General features: G+C 39.5%; 1 protein-coding gene across 3 annotated transcripts in view; it reads right to left on the minus strand.

The window, feature by feature from the left end:
- Positions 1 to 12,970: 12,970 nt before the first annotated feature.
- LOC118309182 (SLIT-ROBO Rho GTPase-activating protein 3) overlaps positions 12,971 to 19,359 on the minus strand; it is a 29,693-nt gene continuing 23,304 nt past the window's right edge. For 2 of the 3 annotated variants that reach the window (XM_035631007.2, XM_035631006.2), the window contains exons 15-22: positions 18,919 to 19,053; positions 18,716 to 18,821; positions 18,413 to 18,640; positions 17,499 to 17,572; positions 17,226 to 17,406; positions 15,938 to 16,084; positions 15,508 to 15,823; positions 12,971 to 15,139 (exon numbers count right to left, since the gene is read on the minus strand). In XM_035631007.2, coding sequence (XP_035486900.1) covers positions 14,675 to 15,139; positions 15,508 to 15,823; positions 15,938 to 16,084; positions 17,226 to 17,406; positions 17,499 to 17,572; positions 18,413 to 18,640; positions 18,716 to 18,821; positions 18,919 to 19,053 — 1,652 coding nt within the window. In that variant the 3' untranslated portion in view covers positions 12,971 to 14,674. Of the gene's footprint in view, positions 15,140 to 15,507; positions 15,824 to 15,937; positions 16,085 to 17,225; positions 17,407 to 17,498; positions 17,573 to 18,412; positions 18,641 to 18,715; positions 18,822 to 18,918; positions 19,054 to 19,359 lie in introns of those variants that run through there. The other variant, XR_004793434.2, reaches the window with a different exon arrangement.

The raw sequence follows: 19,359 nt of genomic DNA on the forward strand, positions 1-19,359 counted from the left end.
ACACATGCTTCAGGTTAGGAGCGGGAGAGTGACTGCTGGTTTATACCTGTGTGAGTGCACGGAGACCACGGGGCAGCTGTACCAACACACCCGTTTGTTATCCTTCTATTGCAGTGACCTTCGTGCTCAGACATTCCCACAGTGGGATGCCTCCGCGTTTACATCACCGAGTCGCACGACTGTCACAACACGGCCACTTGATTTGTAAAAAACACTGATTCATGCGCACCTCAATGTGCACCATCGTCAGTTCATCAGTGTCAGGCGAGCTCATGTGTGGTCAGAATCATAACACGGGATCCTTTCTCTGTCTATGTACATGCCAGTCTCTGTACCGAAGAGACATCACTGTGACATTCGTCTGTTTCATGTCAATGCATCTGTGTGAAACAAGATATTCTTACCACATATATTCCTGTTTTATATTACACAGAAATTGTGCTGGTGTGCTAATGTACATCATCTGCGTTGCTACTAGTGGAATTACAGTATGTTCGCAGTTTGCCATGAGTAAAAGCACATTATATGTTCATTGTAAGCTAATGTTATGAGGCAATGAAGTGAATGTGGCGGGAAATTCTAATTCAGATAATTTGGTATATGTAGATTAACAGTCAGAGATTATGGTTATACACCAGTGAAACATTAAAATCAGTTACCGGTTAAAAGGCTTCCAGTTCAGAAATGTGTCATTTGATTTCTTGTGAAATCACATTTACCGTGGAGATGTATATTTGCAAGAAAAAGTAGGGGAAACACTCTGGACTTATATTGATGTACATTTCTATGTGAGCAACATGAGCAAACAATTATCCAATGTAAGACTTGACATGCTCTTGTCTAGTGCCTGTTGCAATATGAGAATACATTTGTTTTGTAATGAGGTCAAATAAAGAATGAATGAAAATGTCATATTTTGTCTATAAATTACAATGTTAGTTGCTGTGGTCAATACTGTGTGTATGAATACATAAACCAAATTCTGTTTCTACAGATTCATTTTATTTTATTGATTTGTTTTCATGATTAAGAAAGCAGATTGGTACTGACCATCAGATTTGTTCATACAAACTACACCTCTACTACCCCTCTCATCTGGCTTCAGCTCATTCATTCCTAAAACTTAATGAAAACCTAATTCATGCTGTTGCACACTTCTTCACACCTGTCACAATGACTAGTATGTATCACAGAGGGATTTTTTGGCCAGATTGGTCTCAGTCATAGCTGTTATTGTACTTATGAAAGGAGATATTATGTTTACAGGTTGCATTTGGAGCATGTAAAATGAAAACAAGATGGGGGACTGCATTGAAATTCTTCAAGAAATCCACAGGCGGTGGGTGTTAAAGAAGAAAAGAATGTTCCTTTTCCACTGCAGCTCTGTGTGAGAAGTATCAGCAGATTTAGAAGCTTGGTCTACAAAACATTATTTATCCTTACATGTAGCGTGAAAGAACTTTAATCTCGAAGAAAATCTAAGAATTTAAGAAAATGTTATTACTTTTCCACCATTTGCTAAAGTGCCCCTGAGCAAGGTGCTTAGAACCAGACACCAAGAGGTGGTGTGGTGGTGTGAATACGACCACACCACCTCTTTTTATTGCCCGCTGAGGAGATCTAATATCAAAAACTGACGAATATAAATATGCTATGAGAGACTATTGTATGTGACTGTTGTTGTTGAGCAGTAGCCACAGTTGTGGTAAAAAGGAAAAGAAAAGATAAAGTGATGACATATCTACTGCAGTTAAAGTTAAATACCTATAGATAATATTTAGGAACCTAAAGCTACTGTTCATACCAGATCAAGTAAACTGTATCAGCAAAGTGTACGTAATAACATGAGTAATGGTGCTGTTAATGCAAATAAATACAACTTTCCATTTGTAAAAGGAGGAATTTCTTATTTCTTATTTCAAATGTTCGACAGTCTTGTTTAAGAGGATGATCTTATTCATTGCATACACGGTGATGCTTCATCTGTGAGTTGTAGTTTTCTACTAAACTTGAAAAGCAACACCACCAACAGCTTATTATAATTTGGACTTTCCGTTTTTCTTGGCTCAGATTGCTGACGACTTGTGTTTCATAGGTCAGAGAGGGCCTCTGACCTATGTCTCCTTCTGAGATATCCGTAATTATTTGTCAAGCAAGACACTAGTCCCAGAAATGTGATTTTTTTCTTCTTCTTTTCTTTGTTAGTTTAATGATTGGTGGTTGGTCACTTTTAGGGTTCTCACACATGACTTCATGCTGCTGCTGTTTGGAGTCAGAGGAGCATTAGAAATCCCTTTGTTGCTCTCTCTGTTACTCGGTTTGGGGCAAACCTGGCAGTTAAAACAAAGACTGAAATCAGTTAACAAACAAACAGAACACAACCAGGGCAGTGGGTATAAAATCAAGTTCCCTTGCATTAGTGGTGAAAGGACCAAGACGCGCAAAATGACCTTTATTTGAAATCAGTTCCATGCATTCCTTTCCCAGAATGTGTTTTTATGAGCACTAACACTGGGTCGCTAGCATGGGCTACAGTTAGCATAAAACATGAGCTATTTTGCTCCGAATCACACCATGCATATATAGAAAGAGTGGGTGTTGATTGACCAAGGCCAGCAGCGCACAGAAATATAATATAATATTATACAATTATTGTATGTGCAGTGTGGTGGGTTGGTTTGCAAGTATACATGAAATGTTCTGTCATTAATCAGAGTGTACATGCAGTGTATTGCAGTTAGTCCAACATTTTAATTTAATTTAAAATTAAAATAAACTCCCCAGGGAAGTGTGGCAGCCTGTTGAATCTTCTGGACTGATTAAATTTTAACAAGAAAATTGAATTTACAGCTCACATTTTGGGAGTCTGTGGTTAATCTTTAGTGAAATCTCAAAAGCCTGTTACACATGGTCTGCATTACACCCTGCACCACTAGTCTTCACTTCACTGAGCCTGTTTTTTTTATTAAAAAAAAGTTCATCCTCTGTCTCAGTTAGCAAAAAATATCTCAGTAATTAAGGAAATATGATGTTTGATATGAGCACTTTATTACATATTCTGGATTGTTTTATTCCTTATGTTATATTAGTATAATCCTGTGTCTGCTTTGTCTGTCAAACGCTTTGCAAAAATTTTAAAGGTGCGCTTATCATTAGTATTTTCTTTTCTTTTTTAATTATTATTCAATTATATTTCATTGCTGTTCGTGATGGTGAGCTGGTATGTGGATTGTTACCCCCTGGTTAGAACCCGGATGGAATTAGTTGCCTACCCCTGTCTTCATGCTAAGCTATGCTAACCATCAGCTGTTTTGATTCATATTTAGCTCAGAGACATTGGAGTGGTATCTATCTTCATCTTCATCTTCCATATACTCTAGGGCAGCTGTAGATCAAAGTAGAGCGGGTTGTCCATCGACTGGAAGGTCGACGGTTTGATTTTACTGTCGATGATTAAAGTAAAGTTCCTTGTGGGGATGTTGGTACTTTTACTAAAGTAAAACATCTGAATACATCTTTCAACAACGCAAAAGCTGCTCTGAACAAAAATTGCCTTGATTGAATTTTAGGTTTTTCTCATCAATTCTTTTTCCGCCTGTTACCAGAGGAAACGAGAATTAGTCACGGGCTGTTGTTATGTTTATAAACTGAAAGAGCGATAGGAACACACTGGTGTGCACAGAGGAAATGACAGTTTATTTAATGGGAAAATGTTATTTATTGAACTGATCTGTTCTCTCACGTCTTGGGTTTTTCAAGTGCATGTGACTGTATTCAGCGTGATGTGTAAATGCATGTGGATTTTCTTCCTTTTAATCAAACTATTTGTTGCAACTTTTGCGGATGATGTAATGTAATAAAGATAATTCACTTCAAGGAAAGGTCATGTTTTAGATGGATTACAAAACACAACTACATGTTTTCATTTGGCTTAATAAGTTGAAAAGGCCTTTGTTGCTTTTTAAACAGCAATACATCACAGACACATTCTTACAAAGCGCAGGTCTACTCACATGTCAGCACGTATAGGAAGATAAACAGTAAATCCACTTACCAGCGTGGTCGTGATGAAAGGTGGTTCACTAAAATTAGAACGGGATGTTTTCCTTAGATATAATATGACGGGCCACTTATGGACATGTCCACCAGTGACATCCAGACAAATGAGTTAGGAAAATATTAAACAAAGTGGAGAAAACATTTTGAAGACCTTAAAAAGCCAACCAAAAACACGCCTCGTAGGTAACTGACCATCAATATCTGCCGGACCTGATGCCAGAGTTGTTTTCCTTCGCTTTCATTCACAACAGAGCAGCTTTCAAAACCACTGGCAAATCCTAAATGTGGTGACACTCGTTTGATGCAACAGGCTTAAAAAAAATTAGCAGAGAGCGTGTGGAGTATGTTGTTTTTCTTTTAAAGGGGATTTATTTTAATGATTCCCTCCTGCTTCGCCCGGGGTTACCAACGCTGCAATGGAGTTCACAACTATCATCTGCGACGTGATTCGTGAAACTGATATTGATGGATTGAGCTACACTGACACTACGGCAGCGCGTTCATCCCTTTAATGTGCGCGAGAGGCTGAAATTTAATCATAGAGCTCATCACTTAAAAAGGTTGACAAGACCGCACTTTGACACGGACTGATATTAGTGGAGAAGACGTCGGAAATGTTGACACGTTCTCACCGAGAGGCCAGAAATTGGAAAACTGTTTTGCAGAAGACTTTCAGCAGACAGCCAAACGGAGCTCATAACATGTCTCTACAAGGCATCTGAGAGAGATTTGACCTCACTGAGCTTTTCTTTCATTGTTTTCATTTTTTCCCTCTTTTTTTTGATATAAATAACAATGTTTCCTCATTGTTTATATGTACAAGCTGTTCCATCAGACACCTTGCCCTAATCTAACATCATTACTCAGATCAAAGCAAAAGTCTCAGTTGTTTTACATAACCTCCTTCGGTTAACATGCGATCCTCCCACCAAAAAAAGAAAATCGCAGCATATTTTTTGGTTCTTGTATTTCACTGAGTCTCTTCCCAGCAGCTCCCTGCAGGCTGGTGGTCACTTCAGTCAGTAAACAAACAAAATCAGCTTTTCTAAGTCTGCCTCTTTCGATCTAAACAATCAAACTCACCCCCCAAAGATCTTGGGCCAAGATCAGATATGATGTGCCAAATGCCATCTGTTCATACCTCGAGAGATCGTCAGTCCTTAGTTCGTGTTCCATAACGTTTTATGTACATTTAGCATACTCTTTACTTACTCTTATTTTTTGGGAAAATAGGGAATTTACTTTAGTAAAATGGCAAAAATAATCATCACTATGTCAGAACATTTTAATGTTTAAACTATAACAAACATCTCTTGACACTTGAGATGGGAGAGAAGTTTGTTTTCTGACTTTTGATAAGATTTTGGACGAAAAACTAATCATATCATAAGTATGTATTTGTACCTTTTTGCAGTATCTTTGTCAAAAGCATGGATGTCCAGCTGATTACTGATTGTTGAAGATTCATTGTGTCACCTTCCAAAAATCAGCCCCAAACAACGCTTTAGTCGTTATATAAGAGGATTATTATTATGATGAGTTTGTCTGCAAAACATTTCTGGAATGATTCACCGTTTGCTGCTTCAACCTCTGTTTCTACAAATGGAGTTTACATTTTTGAGGAGCTGAGGGAATGAAGAAAAACCCAGAAACACATTGGCCCTTCGATTCCTGGTAATGGATTCTAAATATTTACGTGTTGGTTTAGGATAAACCGTTTGAGAGGATTGTACCGTTGTATAGTTGTTCAGCTGCGATCTCGTGCTTCAGATCCTCGTTGCTTCTGATCTGCCGTCGAGCGGACGGTGGTCCTCGTGCGCTACATTTCAATTTTTGCCAGCTGAATGGCGTCTGACGTGATCTGTATTCCCCATCAAGACCAAATAAGTCGATGCTGTGTGCAAAGTAGAGTTTGCTCGAGTGGTTGGAGTTACTGACATTCTGCTAATGTTTTAACGTCAGTGCTTACATGCTGATGCCAGGGAAAGTACACCGTTTACCATGTTCATCATCATAGTTTAGTGAGCATGCTAAGATATCCTAATAAGCACGAGTCACAAAATAAAGCTGATGGTGATGGAATGTCATATGATTTGTAAACATTTGGTTATGAATGGCTAATTGAAATTATGACCTGATGGTGGCGCTAGACCAAAAAAAGTCAATTGTTGAGTGAAAAATTTGTGTACAAAATTACATTTTTCTAATAGTTGTTGGAAATGGACCAACCCACTTGCAAAAGCCAATTTCAGTTCTTGTCTTAGATTATTAGTTTAATATTTGTTTATCAATTGTTTGTTTTTAAAATAATTTCACAAAGAAAATACACTGAACATCCAGAAATTACAGAAGAAATTGTTTCATAACGTTATATTCTTTGAGCATCCTTAGGCAGGGTCAAATGCAAAGAGCACTTTGGTAGTGTTTGTCTGGATGTTTAAACAGATTTCATGCTTCATCTCTCAGTGCTACTTTCACCCATGAGACTCTTGCAGCCCGATGCCACTGTCCACTACTTTCTGTCCACAGGAAGGGCAAAGGCCAAGCAAACAAACAAACCCCCGCAACGGAATATCCCTGGATCACATTGCATCTCAAATGTGGGAAAGAGATCCTACATCTGTATTTCACACTAAAGAGAGACAGATGATATCCATGAAATTGACATCGGGGAAGCTCTCTCAGCACTGTAGTCACAAGGCTCCAAGCCACTCGTGAGATTTATGAAACTCTACCCATATCAAATCTCAACCTATGATGCTCCTGGCCATTTACATAATAGATCCACTGGAGCGTATTCCCAAAGGACAGAAATTCCAGTCAAGATCTTCAACAGATGGAGGTATGCGAGTTCCCTCGCAGTGAGATAATCCCGGTTTAAAAATTGTGTCAAAACATGCTAACAGCGAGGATATTTGCATGACCGTGAAATGAAAACATTTTTTTCCACTCTTGCCGACACATTGGCGACTCAGATAACAGCGTGTCAGAAAAGGAAGTATCACTTTAGCTCCTTCAAAAGACACTTGACCTCTACCTCACACTTTACCGAGGTAAAAGAGGCAGTTATTCTTAGTTTGACCTCGGGAAACGACGAAGCTGCGAAGAAGAATGGAGTTTATTGTTACAGTCACGTGAAAATATGACCTCATTTGCGGTTTTGGTGCGGGGATCCTTTCATGTTGACCAGCCGAAGAGGAAAAATGGTTAAGAAATTGGATCATGCTATTCCAAAACTGCGTGCTCTCATGAACTGGCTCGGTGTTCAGACAAAAACAGGAGGGAAACCATGCAAAAGGTTGTCAGTCAAGAGTAGATGTTTTTTGTGTTAACCCCCCCCCCCCTCCACGCTGCGGCCACTTCCTGAAAGAGGAGGAGCACATGCCCCAGTTACCCCCAGTCATCCAATGACTGTTATGCAACAACCTATATTATAAACTTAAAATCTTGATCTAATGAATCCATTAGCAAACTGTATATACTACACTCCTCCTTTGGTTCTATTTCAGTCTCCATCAAGTTCTGAGGTAATATTTGGTCTGCCATTTGGAGCTGTTCAGGTCAGGGAATGATCCACTGACAACATCCTGCTGTGTAGTTGAAAGAAATTGAAAGACAAAAGTTGTGGGTCAAAAAAACCCAAACCTATGTGTTGAAAGACCCTGAAACCTGTAAAGCTGAACGAGCACGTGGGTTAATTACTAGGCGCATTCCCTGTCGCATCACACGTTGATATTTCAGCCTTGGTTAATGTAATATCGATAAGTATGAATTCCGAAGTCTCTTCTGGTAGCTGCTCCTGGGTGTATGAGAATGAATGAACCATTTTCTCCACGCTGAGTGTCAGCGAAATCACTTTCTCGAGCAAGAAATACGACTTTTGATTGGACTTTGAGCAAAGGATTTTCTCTTTATTGGCAACTCTAATCCCCTCGTCTCCAGGACAGAGATAACCTGCATTTTTTCCATGAGTACATTAGTTCCACTTGTGTTGGAACCTCAGATTCACCGAATGAGATATTAATCACGGCAGCCTATTCCTGGGGGTATTTTGGCACTTTGACATCCTCCTGTCGTCAACAGTTATTGTCTCTTCTCCTTCCTTTGCCAAAGTTCCCATCTTCTGAAAGATATATTTGATCAGATCCCCAACTTCTCCAGACAGCTACCTTGGGGGGGTCTCTTCAACTAAAAATCTAGTATTAACATTATCAAAATGTCCATATGGTGTTTTTTTATATGATATATATGACTCAAATAAGCAGCCATGGCTGAGTATTACCATATATTAATCTTTTAATTCTTTTAAATTGTTGAACTGCTTCTGCGTTTGCACATATTAACATACAAGTGCTGGTGTTCTTGATAAAACAACATTTTGCATTTTCTGCCATTTACTTTCTCATAGGTTACTGCACTCAGAATATGTCACATTTGTTATGATGTAAAAATTAAACAAATGTTTAAAGCACATTTACAGAAAAGGCTTTTTTTTAAATCCTCACTTGAAATAAATTTGATCAAATTAACCTGAAATATCTGGTTCAATGTTACAGATCTGCATTCCAATAATTCAAAATTTACTTTTCATTTGTTGTTATCTGTATGAAAATATTTCAGTTTCAAAATTTGACTTTTTACTTTTGTCGTTGTGTTAAACTCAGCTGTTTTTTTGTTTTTTAACATTCCATTATCTCTCCATCTGGCTGAAATGTCAAGGCTTCAAGGCTTCAAAGCTGTTTTCTGTAATAAAGTGGTGTAATTTGAAGTTGCTTTTTTTTTTTTTTTTTTGCTGACTTGCTTGGATGAATTAAAGTTAAACAAACAGACAGACAACAGAGGAAGACTTGCAGCACTGACAGGAGTTTTGAGTTAAGGCCGAGCCAGTGAGCCGGTTGAGGAGGACAGAGATTAAAGGGAACATGGAGCATTCAGGCATGTTACTGCAGGGAAATAAGGTAACAAGACAAGTGTTGGCAGCTGTTTCTGACCGTGACTGAAAATCATACCGGCCTGCTGTCCCGACCTTTCAGTCACTGTAGAATATAGCCTTGACAAGCCAATGTACAGTATATGAAACTAGATATACTCTCGATAAAGTCTGCGTTCCATTTTCAGGTTACTGCTGCTTATATGCATTTCGCAACTTTCCCAGATATAGGTTGTAATACATACAGGGGGTGTAGAAGGAAAATTACTGCATTACGTATACAATTACATGTGTTACTCTGAAAGGTCAGCCATCAACACAAATCGGCTGAATTCAAAAATCATTTTTTTGTGTTTATTCCCACCTGTGTTGGGAATAAACAAGAACAAGAAACAAGGGACAGTTGAGAGCACTCTGCACAAGTGTCACCTAATATTTCCCGATGTGCATCTGGCCCGGACGAAATATTCACACTGATGGTGGTTTGTTTTTGTCAGTTGTGACATTGGACTGTGAGGTATATGAAGTGTAACAATGAGCGTCGACTGATGTAAACGTTGGGGGGCGTCTGAATGAACGAGTCACATTACACGGTTGGTCTGTGGTCAACAATTAGTTCAGGTCAGTTGAAACCACACGCTCTGAGGAAACCTAATGGTGTGGAAGCCCTGTTTGGACCTGCCAGGGGCGGGGGGTCAGGGAACGGGATTTTCATGGTAAATATAACAATTTGTGAATGCTTAACTTTTAAAAATAGAAAATAAATAACATACATTTCTGAAGAATTGTCTGTTTCAGTGGCCCACATTGTCGGAAGTCCAGCTTGACTAAAACATTGACATTGAAAGAGCCTCCACCATTTCATTACTTTCAACCGTGTGTGTGTTGATAAGAACCTTTTCTTTTCCCCCTGTCAGGTTGAACTTTGTTAAAAATGCACAGATCAAACGGCAGCGTGGAGTTAATCACATTTATGTGTCTGAGATGACTCGGAGGTATTTGCCCCAGTGACGGAAGCAGGTTGGACCGTAGGAAGAAATTCATCCTTGACTGGTTTATTTTCTGACAGATTGATTATGTACAACTGCATAGGACAGTGATCCCTTGATGTATGTTATTGTTCATTATGTGTTTGGGAACAATCAAAGTATCATTCTGTATTCCAGTAATTTAGCTCTACAGAAAAAAGTCATTTGTATTAACCGAGTTGATTTTATCGTGCCAGATGACAGAAGAAAAAACTACAAGAAACACAAGACTTAGAACTAATTGACAATATGTTTTCCATGGTGTTTTCAGTTGAAGAGAAACGCAGAGAAATGGTTCTATTGCACCTGAAAACTCGTTGTGATGTGAGACAACACAGTCCCATCAATTATCTACACGTTAGATGGCCACATCGTTTGGGTTCTATTGAATTAGAACATGTTAACCGATGATTAAATAGAAGCCAACAGACCAACTGAGCAAGTGAAATGTGCAAACTGCATTACCCGAGGTCAAACAGGTGCTCGAAACAAACACAAGCCCCTGCTTCCAACTAAAGAGAGCAGATCTTACAAACAGATTTGTTATAAATGGAGGAAATTAATCTGCGTTAGAAACATTTAAAAAATCACATGGTAAAACATTTTACGGGATTATTTATCTGTTTCTTGTCCTAAGGACTTATTGAATCACATTACTTATCATGATCATCTGTCAATCATGCTGTGTCCACGCTGCAATGCATACAGTGTTTATTGTCAATTTTTTCTCTAAGTGAGACCATAACTTATACAAAATGAACATCATGCTGTGTTGGAGAAGACTTGAAACTAGCGATTAAGACCATAAACTTATAAATCAAGTGAGATGTAGAGTCATTTTCTCATAGACTTCTGTAGAAACGTACCTCTTTTTTGTTATCAGTGGAGTCATCCCCTGCTGGTGATTCCAGAGAATACAGGCCTCAGGTACTTCTGCATCGGCTTCATTGTCAAATTAGAAGCCTAATCTACCTAATCTCCTCTTGTCTTTAGACCGGGTTGGAAAGGCAAATGAGCAATGGTCTGCAAGAACCCTGGTTCCTGTGACCAAACATTTGCGGCTTTGGAGGAGCCTTTAGCAGCTAGAGAGTCAGAAAACTCCATCAAATGCACGCAAGTGGGTCAATTCTACGAATCACTTCATAGAATGTGATCTGTATCATGACGAGAGGTGCCACAATAAATAAATCCATATTCCTCATCCCCAACATTCTGTAAGCTACAGCCCTGGTGGCCACACTAATCATATCACAGCATTAACGAAAAGGCCTTTTGCACAAGACACAACCGGGAAAGCTGGGTGTCAGTCCGCGGGTGGTGGTCCCTTCCCTCTTACCAGCTGTTCAGGCCTCAAGCAAGGTCATAATCTGATTATGATTCCCACTCAATAAACACACCAAACTGAATTTAACCTGACTTTGAGTGCCGGACATAAGGAAGAAGGAAAAACATTCAAGCAGAAATACCCTGATCAGGATATTGTGTATATGTCTATTTTACATAAACACAAAACACTAAACATGTTTCTTTAAGTTATTGGTGGTTCCACCGGAGATACATTTACCATTTTGAAATTTTGAGCAAGCAATTCTTTAACATGGATGACAATGGCTCCATCCACAGGGAACAAGTGGTAACTGAATGTCTTGATGAGCATTTCATAAATGTGAACCATTCAGTATATTCATAGTAAAAGTATGTCAAGTGTGTGAACCATGTGAATCTAAAATCTAGCTAATCTGATCAAAAGTCTTATCTGGTATTTTGTGATGCATTTCATTTTGCACTTTCTTCATCGGTTGAATTGATGCCCACTATGTGTTCTTCGACCTCGCCACCATTTTCTTTTTAGTTTTGAATTTGTTTAGCTCAAATAGAACATTATTGGATGCATTCACTATTCTGATATATTTCATACATTTTGAAATATTCAAATTTATGTCTATCTCTATTTTTCCTTTTGAAATTAATGAATCAGGATCTCATAGAAATCTATAACCAGTTCAAAATGTATATGCAGTTGAGTCGTTGTATTAAAGTGAATTTTGCTGTAGCCTATAGTAAATAGTAAATTCCAATTAAATCCCAATTTAAAAAACATACCAACAAGGTATAAAAATTACCATAAAGCTGAACTTTGACGGTGTAAACTCTTTTCCCCAAGCCCCTCCTGAGTGCAGCCAGCACTTAAAAGTAAAAAAGTAAAGTTTAAAGACTGAAAAATAATGGCAATGTTTCATATTTAAAATTTAAAAAGTTCAATGCTTAAGAACTTGAACATTCTGTACCAATTTGGGTTTCTTTAGTTCAAACATTATACTCCTCCTTCTCCACAGGTGGCTGAGAGTTGATGAGAACATTTGGCAGTTGGACCATTTCAATTTTTTCTTCTTTTTGTAGTGGAAGCCCTAAGTCTCCCCCTCTTTGCAGTTTCCCACCAAAAGCAACATTAAGATGTTTTCCTCATTACGATAAAATTCTATTCACCATCTAAATCCAGAGTCAGGTACAAATATAAGACAGTTTATCTCCAGCTTTCAACGAAGGCAGCAATCCCACCGGAATTTCTTCATTTTCTAGTTTTCAATTGAAACATTGTTGCAACAAATGCTGTTTTTTTTCCCTCCAAATATGTTGTTGCAAAAATGTTATTCTGACCAGTAGGTGGCAGTGAAATACCTCTTGGAGCACATAGTAAACTGAGCTGTTTTAAATCAAGACAATTGTGGACGATATGATATGGTTATATAAGTGTAAACAGGAGACTATAGCTTATTATTGAAGAATGATACTTTTTTCAGTCAATGTTCTTCGTATAGACACAACGCTATGGGCATATCCAATTAATCTGGTGTCAGTGTCACAACAATCATTAGCCACGGTTCATCTCCAGTCATCTCCGTTCTGCGCTTTACACATTTTTAATCACAAAAATGAAAATGAGAACTTCCGGTGATGCTTCATTTATTTATTGTTTTGTTAATGTTTGTGCGAGGATAGGAATTAAAAAAGATCTACACACTAGAGATGATAATATATCCTGTTTCTATCATACAATGTTATTTATACAAGTATCCTTAAACAGTATGTATATATTCACTCAAATATACCTGTAACACTTTAAAGATATATAGATCATCCTCATTAGACAGACAACGAATCACCGACAGTAAACAAGTTCTTCTAAACTCCCACACAGCCGGAGCTGACCATGTGAAACCTAGACATTACGTAAGCTTCGATGATAGTTCATGTGCCTTAACATGTTTCGAGCACAATTTCATCCACATAAAATACACAGAACCCACAGATGCAGCACACTTCCCTGTAGTGTTTATTTTAAGTGCATTAGTCACTTGTACGAGAATGTTTTCCTTATTTGTTGAGGTAACACAGATTAACTTTGTATAAAGAGAGATGACAGTATAATAAGAGCATTTTGATGATGCTCATCTTTATTTACTTGTTAATATAGAAGTGGCGTGTCCGTAATAATGTCCTCAGTAATTGTCAGTGTTCTCTGGGTAACTGTAGTCTGGTTTACTTCTGCTGTCCATATTCCAAAATTTATGAAAAAGGAAAAATAAAGCTGTGGCTGAGATAAGTTTCATATTCTTGTCTCCTGTTATTAGACTTGAGAAGTATTATAAAATTGCTTCCCAGAACTGATATATATTTTCAAACAATATGTATTTCTGAGTCACAGTCGCAGAGTGCTAGCAGGGCATAAGAGGCAGACGCCTCGACGACGTGATGTGTGCGCTGCTACATGAGTTCACTTGGACTCAGACTATTTTTTTTTTGTTGATGTATAAAAACCAATAGTTTGATAGGATATCACCATTTTGTTGAAATTGTGTGTATCATTTTTGTATAGCACATCTGATTAATATTCGTGATATCTTTTGTTCAGAGTTTGTGTTTGTAGAAAAGCATTAACCAAAACCATAAGAGATGAACTGATGCCATCTGTGTGTTGCATTCACTGAATATATATGTATCATCACTCAGTGGTGAACAACGTTAAGAGTCAGCATCTAGTGGTCATTAGAAGAACTGCATTTGATTAATATTGATTTCACTATTCGCCTACGGTCTGAATGACACTGACACAGGCTCTCTGAGGAAACATCCTCATTATAATAGACTATATGAACCACCAACACAGAGTGGACGTCTACAGGATGTGGTGAAATGTTCCCTTAAGTGTTCCCTCATAATGGAACAGGAAACCAGACACAAAGTCAGAGCTCACAACAACGTTGTGAATCCAATAGCATCTCGATGAGACGTTCCATTGTCAATGAACACAAGTATTTTCCAGTGCATCCCTTTTTTTTTTTTTAATCCAGCATGGCTATTCAGCATGGTACCATTCTATAAAATGGTTTTTTCTCCTATATTTAAATCCTATTTCTGTGTAATATGTTTTTTTTTTTGTAAAAGAGCACAACAACTTGTCCGCCGTTGAGTAAATGTGTGGGCAGAAACCAGCAGTATCCATCCTACGATATACAAGTTTAGTGGTAATATTCATAATACGCACCAGGTGTCAATGTTTGCTTTGCTGTCAGAAAGAAGTGTAGGGGTGGGATGGTAAACACAAATCACTCAGTATTCAGTGTCCTGCAACCACTTGCCTTGTGACAGACCGGAGCTACATGTTACCTTGTTTGTCTGAGGAGGAGGAGGAGGTGGATGGGGATGGGGAGGGAGCTTTGGGGAAGACCCTGTCAGTGGGGGTGATGCCTGGGCTGCCCAGCCCAGAGGAACTAGAGCTGCTGGAGCGGTGCGGTCCCTGACCCTGTCCGATCACTGGAGCAGGCCGAACAGGTCTGACAGGCGGGGGCCTCAGAGGTGCGCTCGGCCTGCGCGCCGACAGGGAAGGTTTAAAAGTGGTCATGGTCTCGGAGGAGGAGCTGCTGCTGCTGCGTCGCTGCGCTGCATCTGGATCCCGGATCACCATGGTGTGCAGGGGGCTGCAGGGTGGATCCTGGGCTGCACTGGGGTGTTTGAGAGGCTCCAGAGTGTCCAGGACAACGTCGGGGGCGTGTTTGGCTACATTCTGTCTCTCCAGCTCCCGCAACTCGTGGAGAGCCGTGTTCATTGTTTTCTCTATGTCCTGACAAACGTGAGCAGAGGGAAACATAAGATAGAAACGGATCAGTCACAATCAGAGAAGAAGCAACTAAAACCACAGGTGATGGGCGGCAGACTTTTCAAAATCCCTTTGACCTGTACTGAATGTTTTCTGGTTAAAAAAATAATTTTATTTACAGGAGTTATCCTTTAATATCATTAAAATATAAAATAAGAACTGAGATAAGATAAGATAATACAAGATTTCTCCTTATAGCTGAGATACACAAAAAAACTTTTACATATATTCTAATGCAGAAGTTACGGAATTTAGTTGTTCTTTTTCCCTCAGGTGACAGTAAATTTGAAAAGCAAGATAAACAATCATAATAGTGTGTAATTTTTGCAGACCTCAGCGAGCGCCTCAGCTTCAAGAGCTTTGTGGTCTCCCAAACTTGCATGCCGAGTGGTGCTGGGTGAAGACCGTTGAGAGTGGCTGTCGATGAAGGCCTTTCTGTCAGGGTGGCCGATGAAGCCTGCGCTGCCAAACGTGGCGAGGCGCCGTTTCTCGGGACTGTCAGTGAGGCCCCTGCTTACAACCATCTTGTGTGGGCTGCAGGGCCGAGGCATAACTCTGGGGGGCTGGTCTGCGGCTCGGGGCGGACTGTGGGTGTCAGCACTGTTCCTGTGGCGTGGAACTGCAGCTCCATCTGATCGCACTCTCACTCTACCAAAGTTATGAAAAGGTGATAACAGAGATTCATACTTTTTTCCCTGGTATTGACTTCTGGAGTCTGAGTACTTGCACTGTGATCTCGCACTAGTCTAAACTGACCCCTACCTTCCCAGTGCTGCTCCAAAACGGTGCTCAGGTGTGTGGTCACAAGGAGATTGGCGTTCGTTTCGGGATGAGGCTCTGTCATCGCGGTGCGATCCGCTGCTGGCCTCACTGTCGGTCCTCTGAATGCTATCGGAGAATGCATCATCCCTGGTACAGACAAACAGCAGAGGATGGCTCTTGATTAAATGGCCTCTGTCTTCAGGAAATGTTCATATTGGCTTTTACTGTGAGAGACCGAGCTTCCTATGCGTTCGATCTCTCCAAGCACACGAGTATGAATCCTTAACAATCGCATTGCTGCCACAAAAACAAGGCAAAAATGTGATCAACCCAGTGAAACACATTACTCATGCTGACAAAATCAGTCGGCACAGCCACAAATTAACAGCAACTCATGGTAGTAGACACATCACTCTTCCTCTTAATCTAACTATAATTTGGTTACCTACCTCGTGGTGGAGGAGAGGCTGCAGCACAGATTAACGAGTGATTTAGTTTAGCTTTAGTTTAGTAGATACTTTATTTATCCCCAGGGAAATTCAGGAATCCAGCAGCATTTACAAACATACATACATTAAACATACATCAATCCTACATAAAATGAAAATACAAAATTAAATAAAATATTAAACTAACTATAAAAACTAGCTTATTACTACAGTGCAAAATGGGAAAATGTGCAAATGAAGGTTGAAATAAATTGTCCTTTCCTATTGTCCTCCCTGCCTTTTTACTAGGAGCTGTTGTACAGTCTGATGGCCAGGGGGACGAAAGAGTTTTTCAGTCTGTTGGTGGAGCTGGACTGGGACAGCAGTCGGGCACTGAACACACTCCTCTGCCTGGTGAAGGTGTTGGCGTTGTCCAGTATGGACAGCAGTTTGTCTAGGGTCCTTTTTTCTGCTTTAAGTGTTTTTTTTCTGTTTTTTCCTTATTGCTATATAGCTAAATGCCTATTGGGGGCCATTTGTTTCGTTTTAATTACAACTAATTGTGGTAAGAAAATGTGATCCCTTTATTTACACTGATCCTTACAAAGGCACTGGTTTTATAAGGCCAAGCACACACACATGGCGACAGTAAGAAAAGAAACATTTATTTTGGGAAATTAGAGCAACATAAGTAATGATCAAGCCCGACGTAGCTGTTCTGTAGTAGAACCAAGGTACCAGCTCCTTGACCGGATCACTTACTGTTGGGGTTTTACACTGAAATGAGCTCTGTATGAGATAATGACAAATTATAATAATTATCTTCTTGTGCACTGGGAAAAAAAATGGGTCTTACTCACATGTCTTGCACCACAATGTACTGATGTGGGATCAGCCCATCCACACCGTTGTGACGGCCCTCCCACCAGTCCTCAGAGGCTCGCAGGTAGAGTAACAGAGAGGCTCCCTTCTTGAAGGAAAGCTCCCGAGGGCTTCGGCCCACATAGTCAAACTTCGCTATGGCCTCGATCTGCTCCACCTCTGCAACACAAAGAGTTCTCAGTATTTCCTATGTCAGCTCATATAGGTAGTATTTTTCACTCACAGTGGACCGAGTGTCTTTAGTGACCCACCTTCGTCACTAGTGTTGGGACCAGTGCCATTGTCTACCTCATCGAGAGCTCCAGGCTCACTGTGGGGGCTTTCACTGAATGAAAACATTACAAATAGTTTGAGACAAGAAAAGAACAACGACACAAATAAATGTTTTATTTTTTCCCAGAGCCATATTCAATATTGAAGTCTTCCTTAAGATGATTCTCATATCTGTTAAAGTGACAGCTAAGTGAGTTAGTTAGCAGCCCATGTCACTGTAAGGGACTTTTAACCAATAAGATGGATTTTTGTACTAAATAGACTGTAACTTAGAGAGATGCCAACATTTCTAACTCAGAACTGCTGAAGGCCAAAAACAAAAGTAATAAAAGATGCCCATGTAAATTGGAGCCCATCACTGATAGAAATATTAACGAGTAAAACAATTCTGATACCCATATATTGGCCAATATATATATATATAAAAAAATGTATTCATTAAAAAAAATGGCAATGATTCTAAGATGTCGCTATCAAACCCTTATGTCAAAGAAATGTAATTGAGGCTTGACATTTTACAGCTTAACCATAAACTTTATTATAAATAATTATAACTAAAAAGAAAAAAACAAATACAACCAACTCTATAGAACTTGGATTAAGAAAACATACATTTCTTTGATAATGCTAACATACATTATTTTGTAAGTCAAAGGATTTTATACTGGTGCATATCGGCAAACATAAACACTGATACGCATATTCGTGTTGGAAGAATTTTTATTGGGGTGTCCTGATTCTACGAAATGGTGGCTGTCCCCAGACCAACATTGGCATCCAACTGATCTCATGAACCGATCCCTCTACTGACCACTTATTGTGTACGACACTATAAATTATAATATAAAAACTACATAGCAGCACATGTTGGACAACTTGTCCTGTTACTTACCAGTACTCTTCCCCTCCAGCCATGCATTTTTCATACACAGGTCCCTCCAGTTCTCGCAGTGTTGGGTAGATGACCTCATGGTGGATGATGACGTTCTTAATGACCTCATTCACATGCGCCTGGCAGGACACAGGGTCCTGGTCATCTGGTATGGGCATCAGTGTGGGGCCAAAGCAAATGGCCAGGTTGTAGGGGTCCATCATGTTCTCGTCACTGTACTGGGAAAGACTGGAGAGACAGAAGCAGTAAGTATCATTACTGTAGATCAGCATCGCACTCGAACTTTGTCATGGCAGGACTTACTGGTTGAGAAATGCAAACAGGTATCTCATGACGATGATCACGGGCCGCTGAAGAGTCACAACTATCTGCTGAAGGTGATGAGCTCTTTCTGCACCCGTGTCAAGCTCTAAAAAAACAAGAAAGTATTACTAAACGACTGTAGAAAGCAACACTGAGTAAAAGCATCAAATCTTTGACTTTGAATCTTTGAATCTACGACTCACTGATGGTAGATATGAGATCGAGGAAACGCTCTTTCGGGAACAGTGGGTTTTCCAGTCCCCTGAAGTAGAGCTTCAGAACGCCTGCCACAGAGTTGATGTCATGATCAGACTGATCATCCACCAAAGGATCCTCCCCTATAGACGTAACATACATGAAAGCCACTCATTAATCTTTTAGTGTCCGTGTAACTTGGCACTGATATATTTTTTAAATGTGTATTTCCATTTGGAAGGGTAATATAAACAGTTCTGCTGTTATGTTTCCTTATATATTATTACCCCAAGATGCTAATATTATGTATTATGCATCTAAAATGGTTACATGTCCATTACAGGGTTACATGTGACACACAGGCTCGTAATTTGCACTTTCATGGCCCATGGGAGAGACTGTGGCTTTTGAGGTGGAGTAAACGCAATTTAAAATCAATCAAGAGACGA

Source organism: Scophthalmus maximus, chromosome 6 (assembly GCF_022379125.1).
Source record: "Scophthalmus maximus strain ysfricsl-2021 chromosome 6, ASM2237912v1, whole genome shotgun sequence".
Taxonomy (NCBI): domain Eukaryota; kingdom Metazoa; phylum Chordata; class Actinopteri; order Pleuronectiformes; family Scophthalmidae; genus Scophthalmus; species Scophthalmus maximus.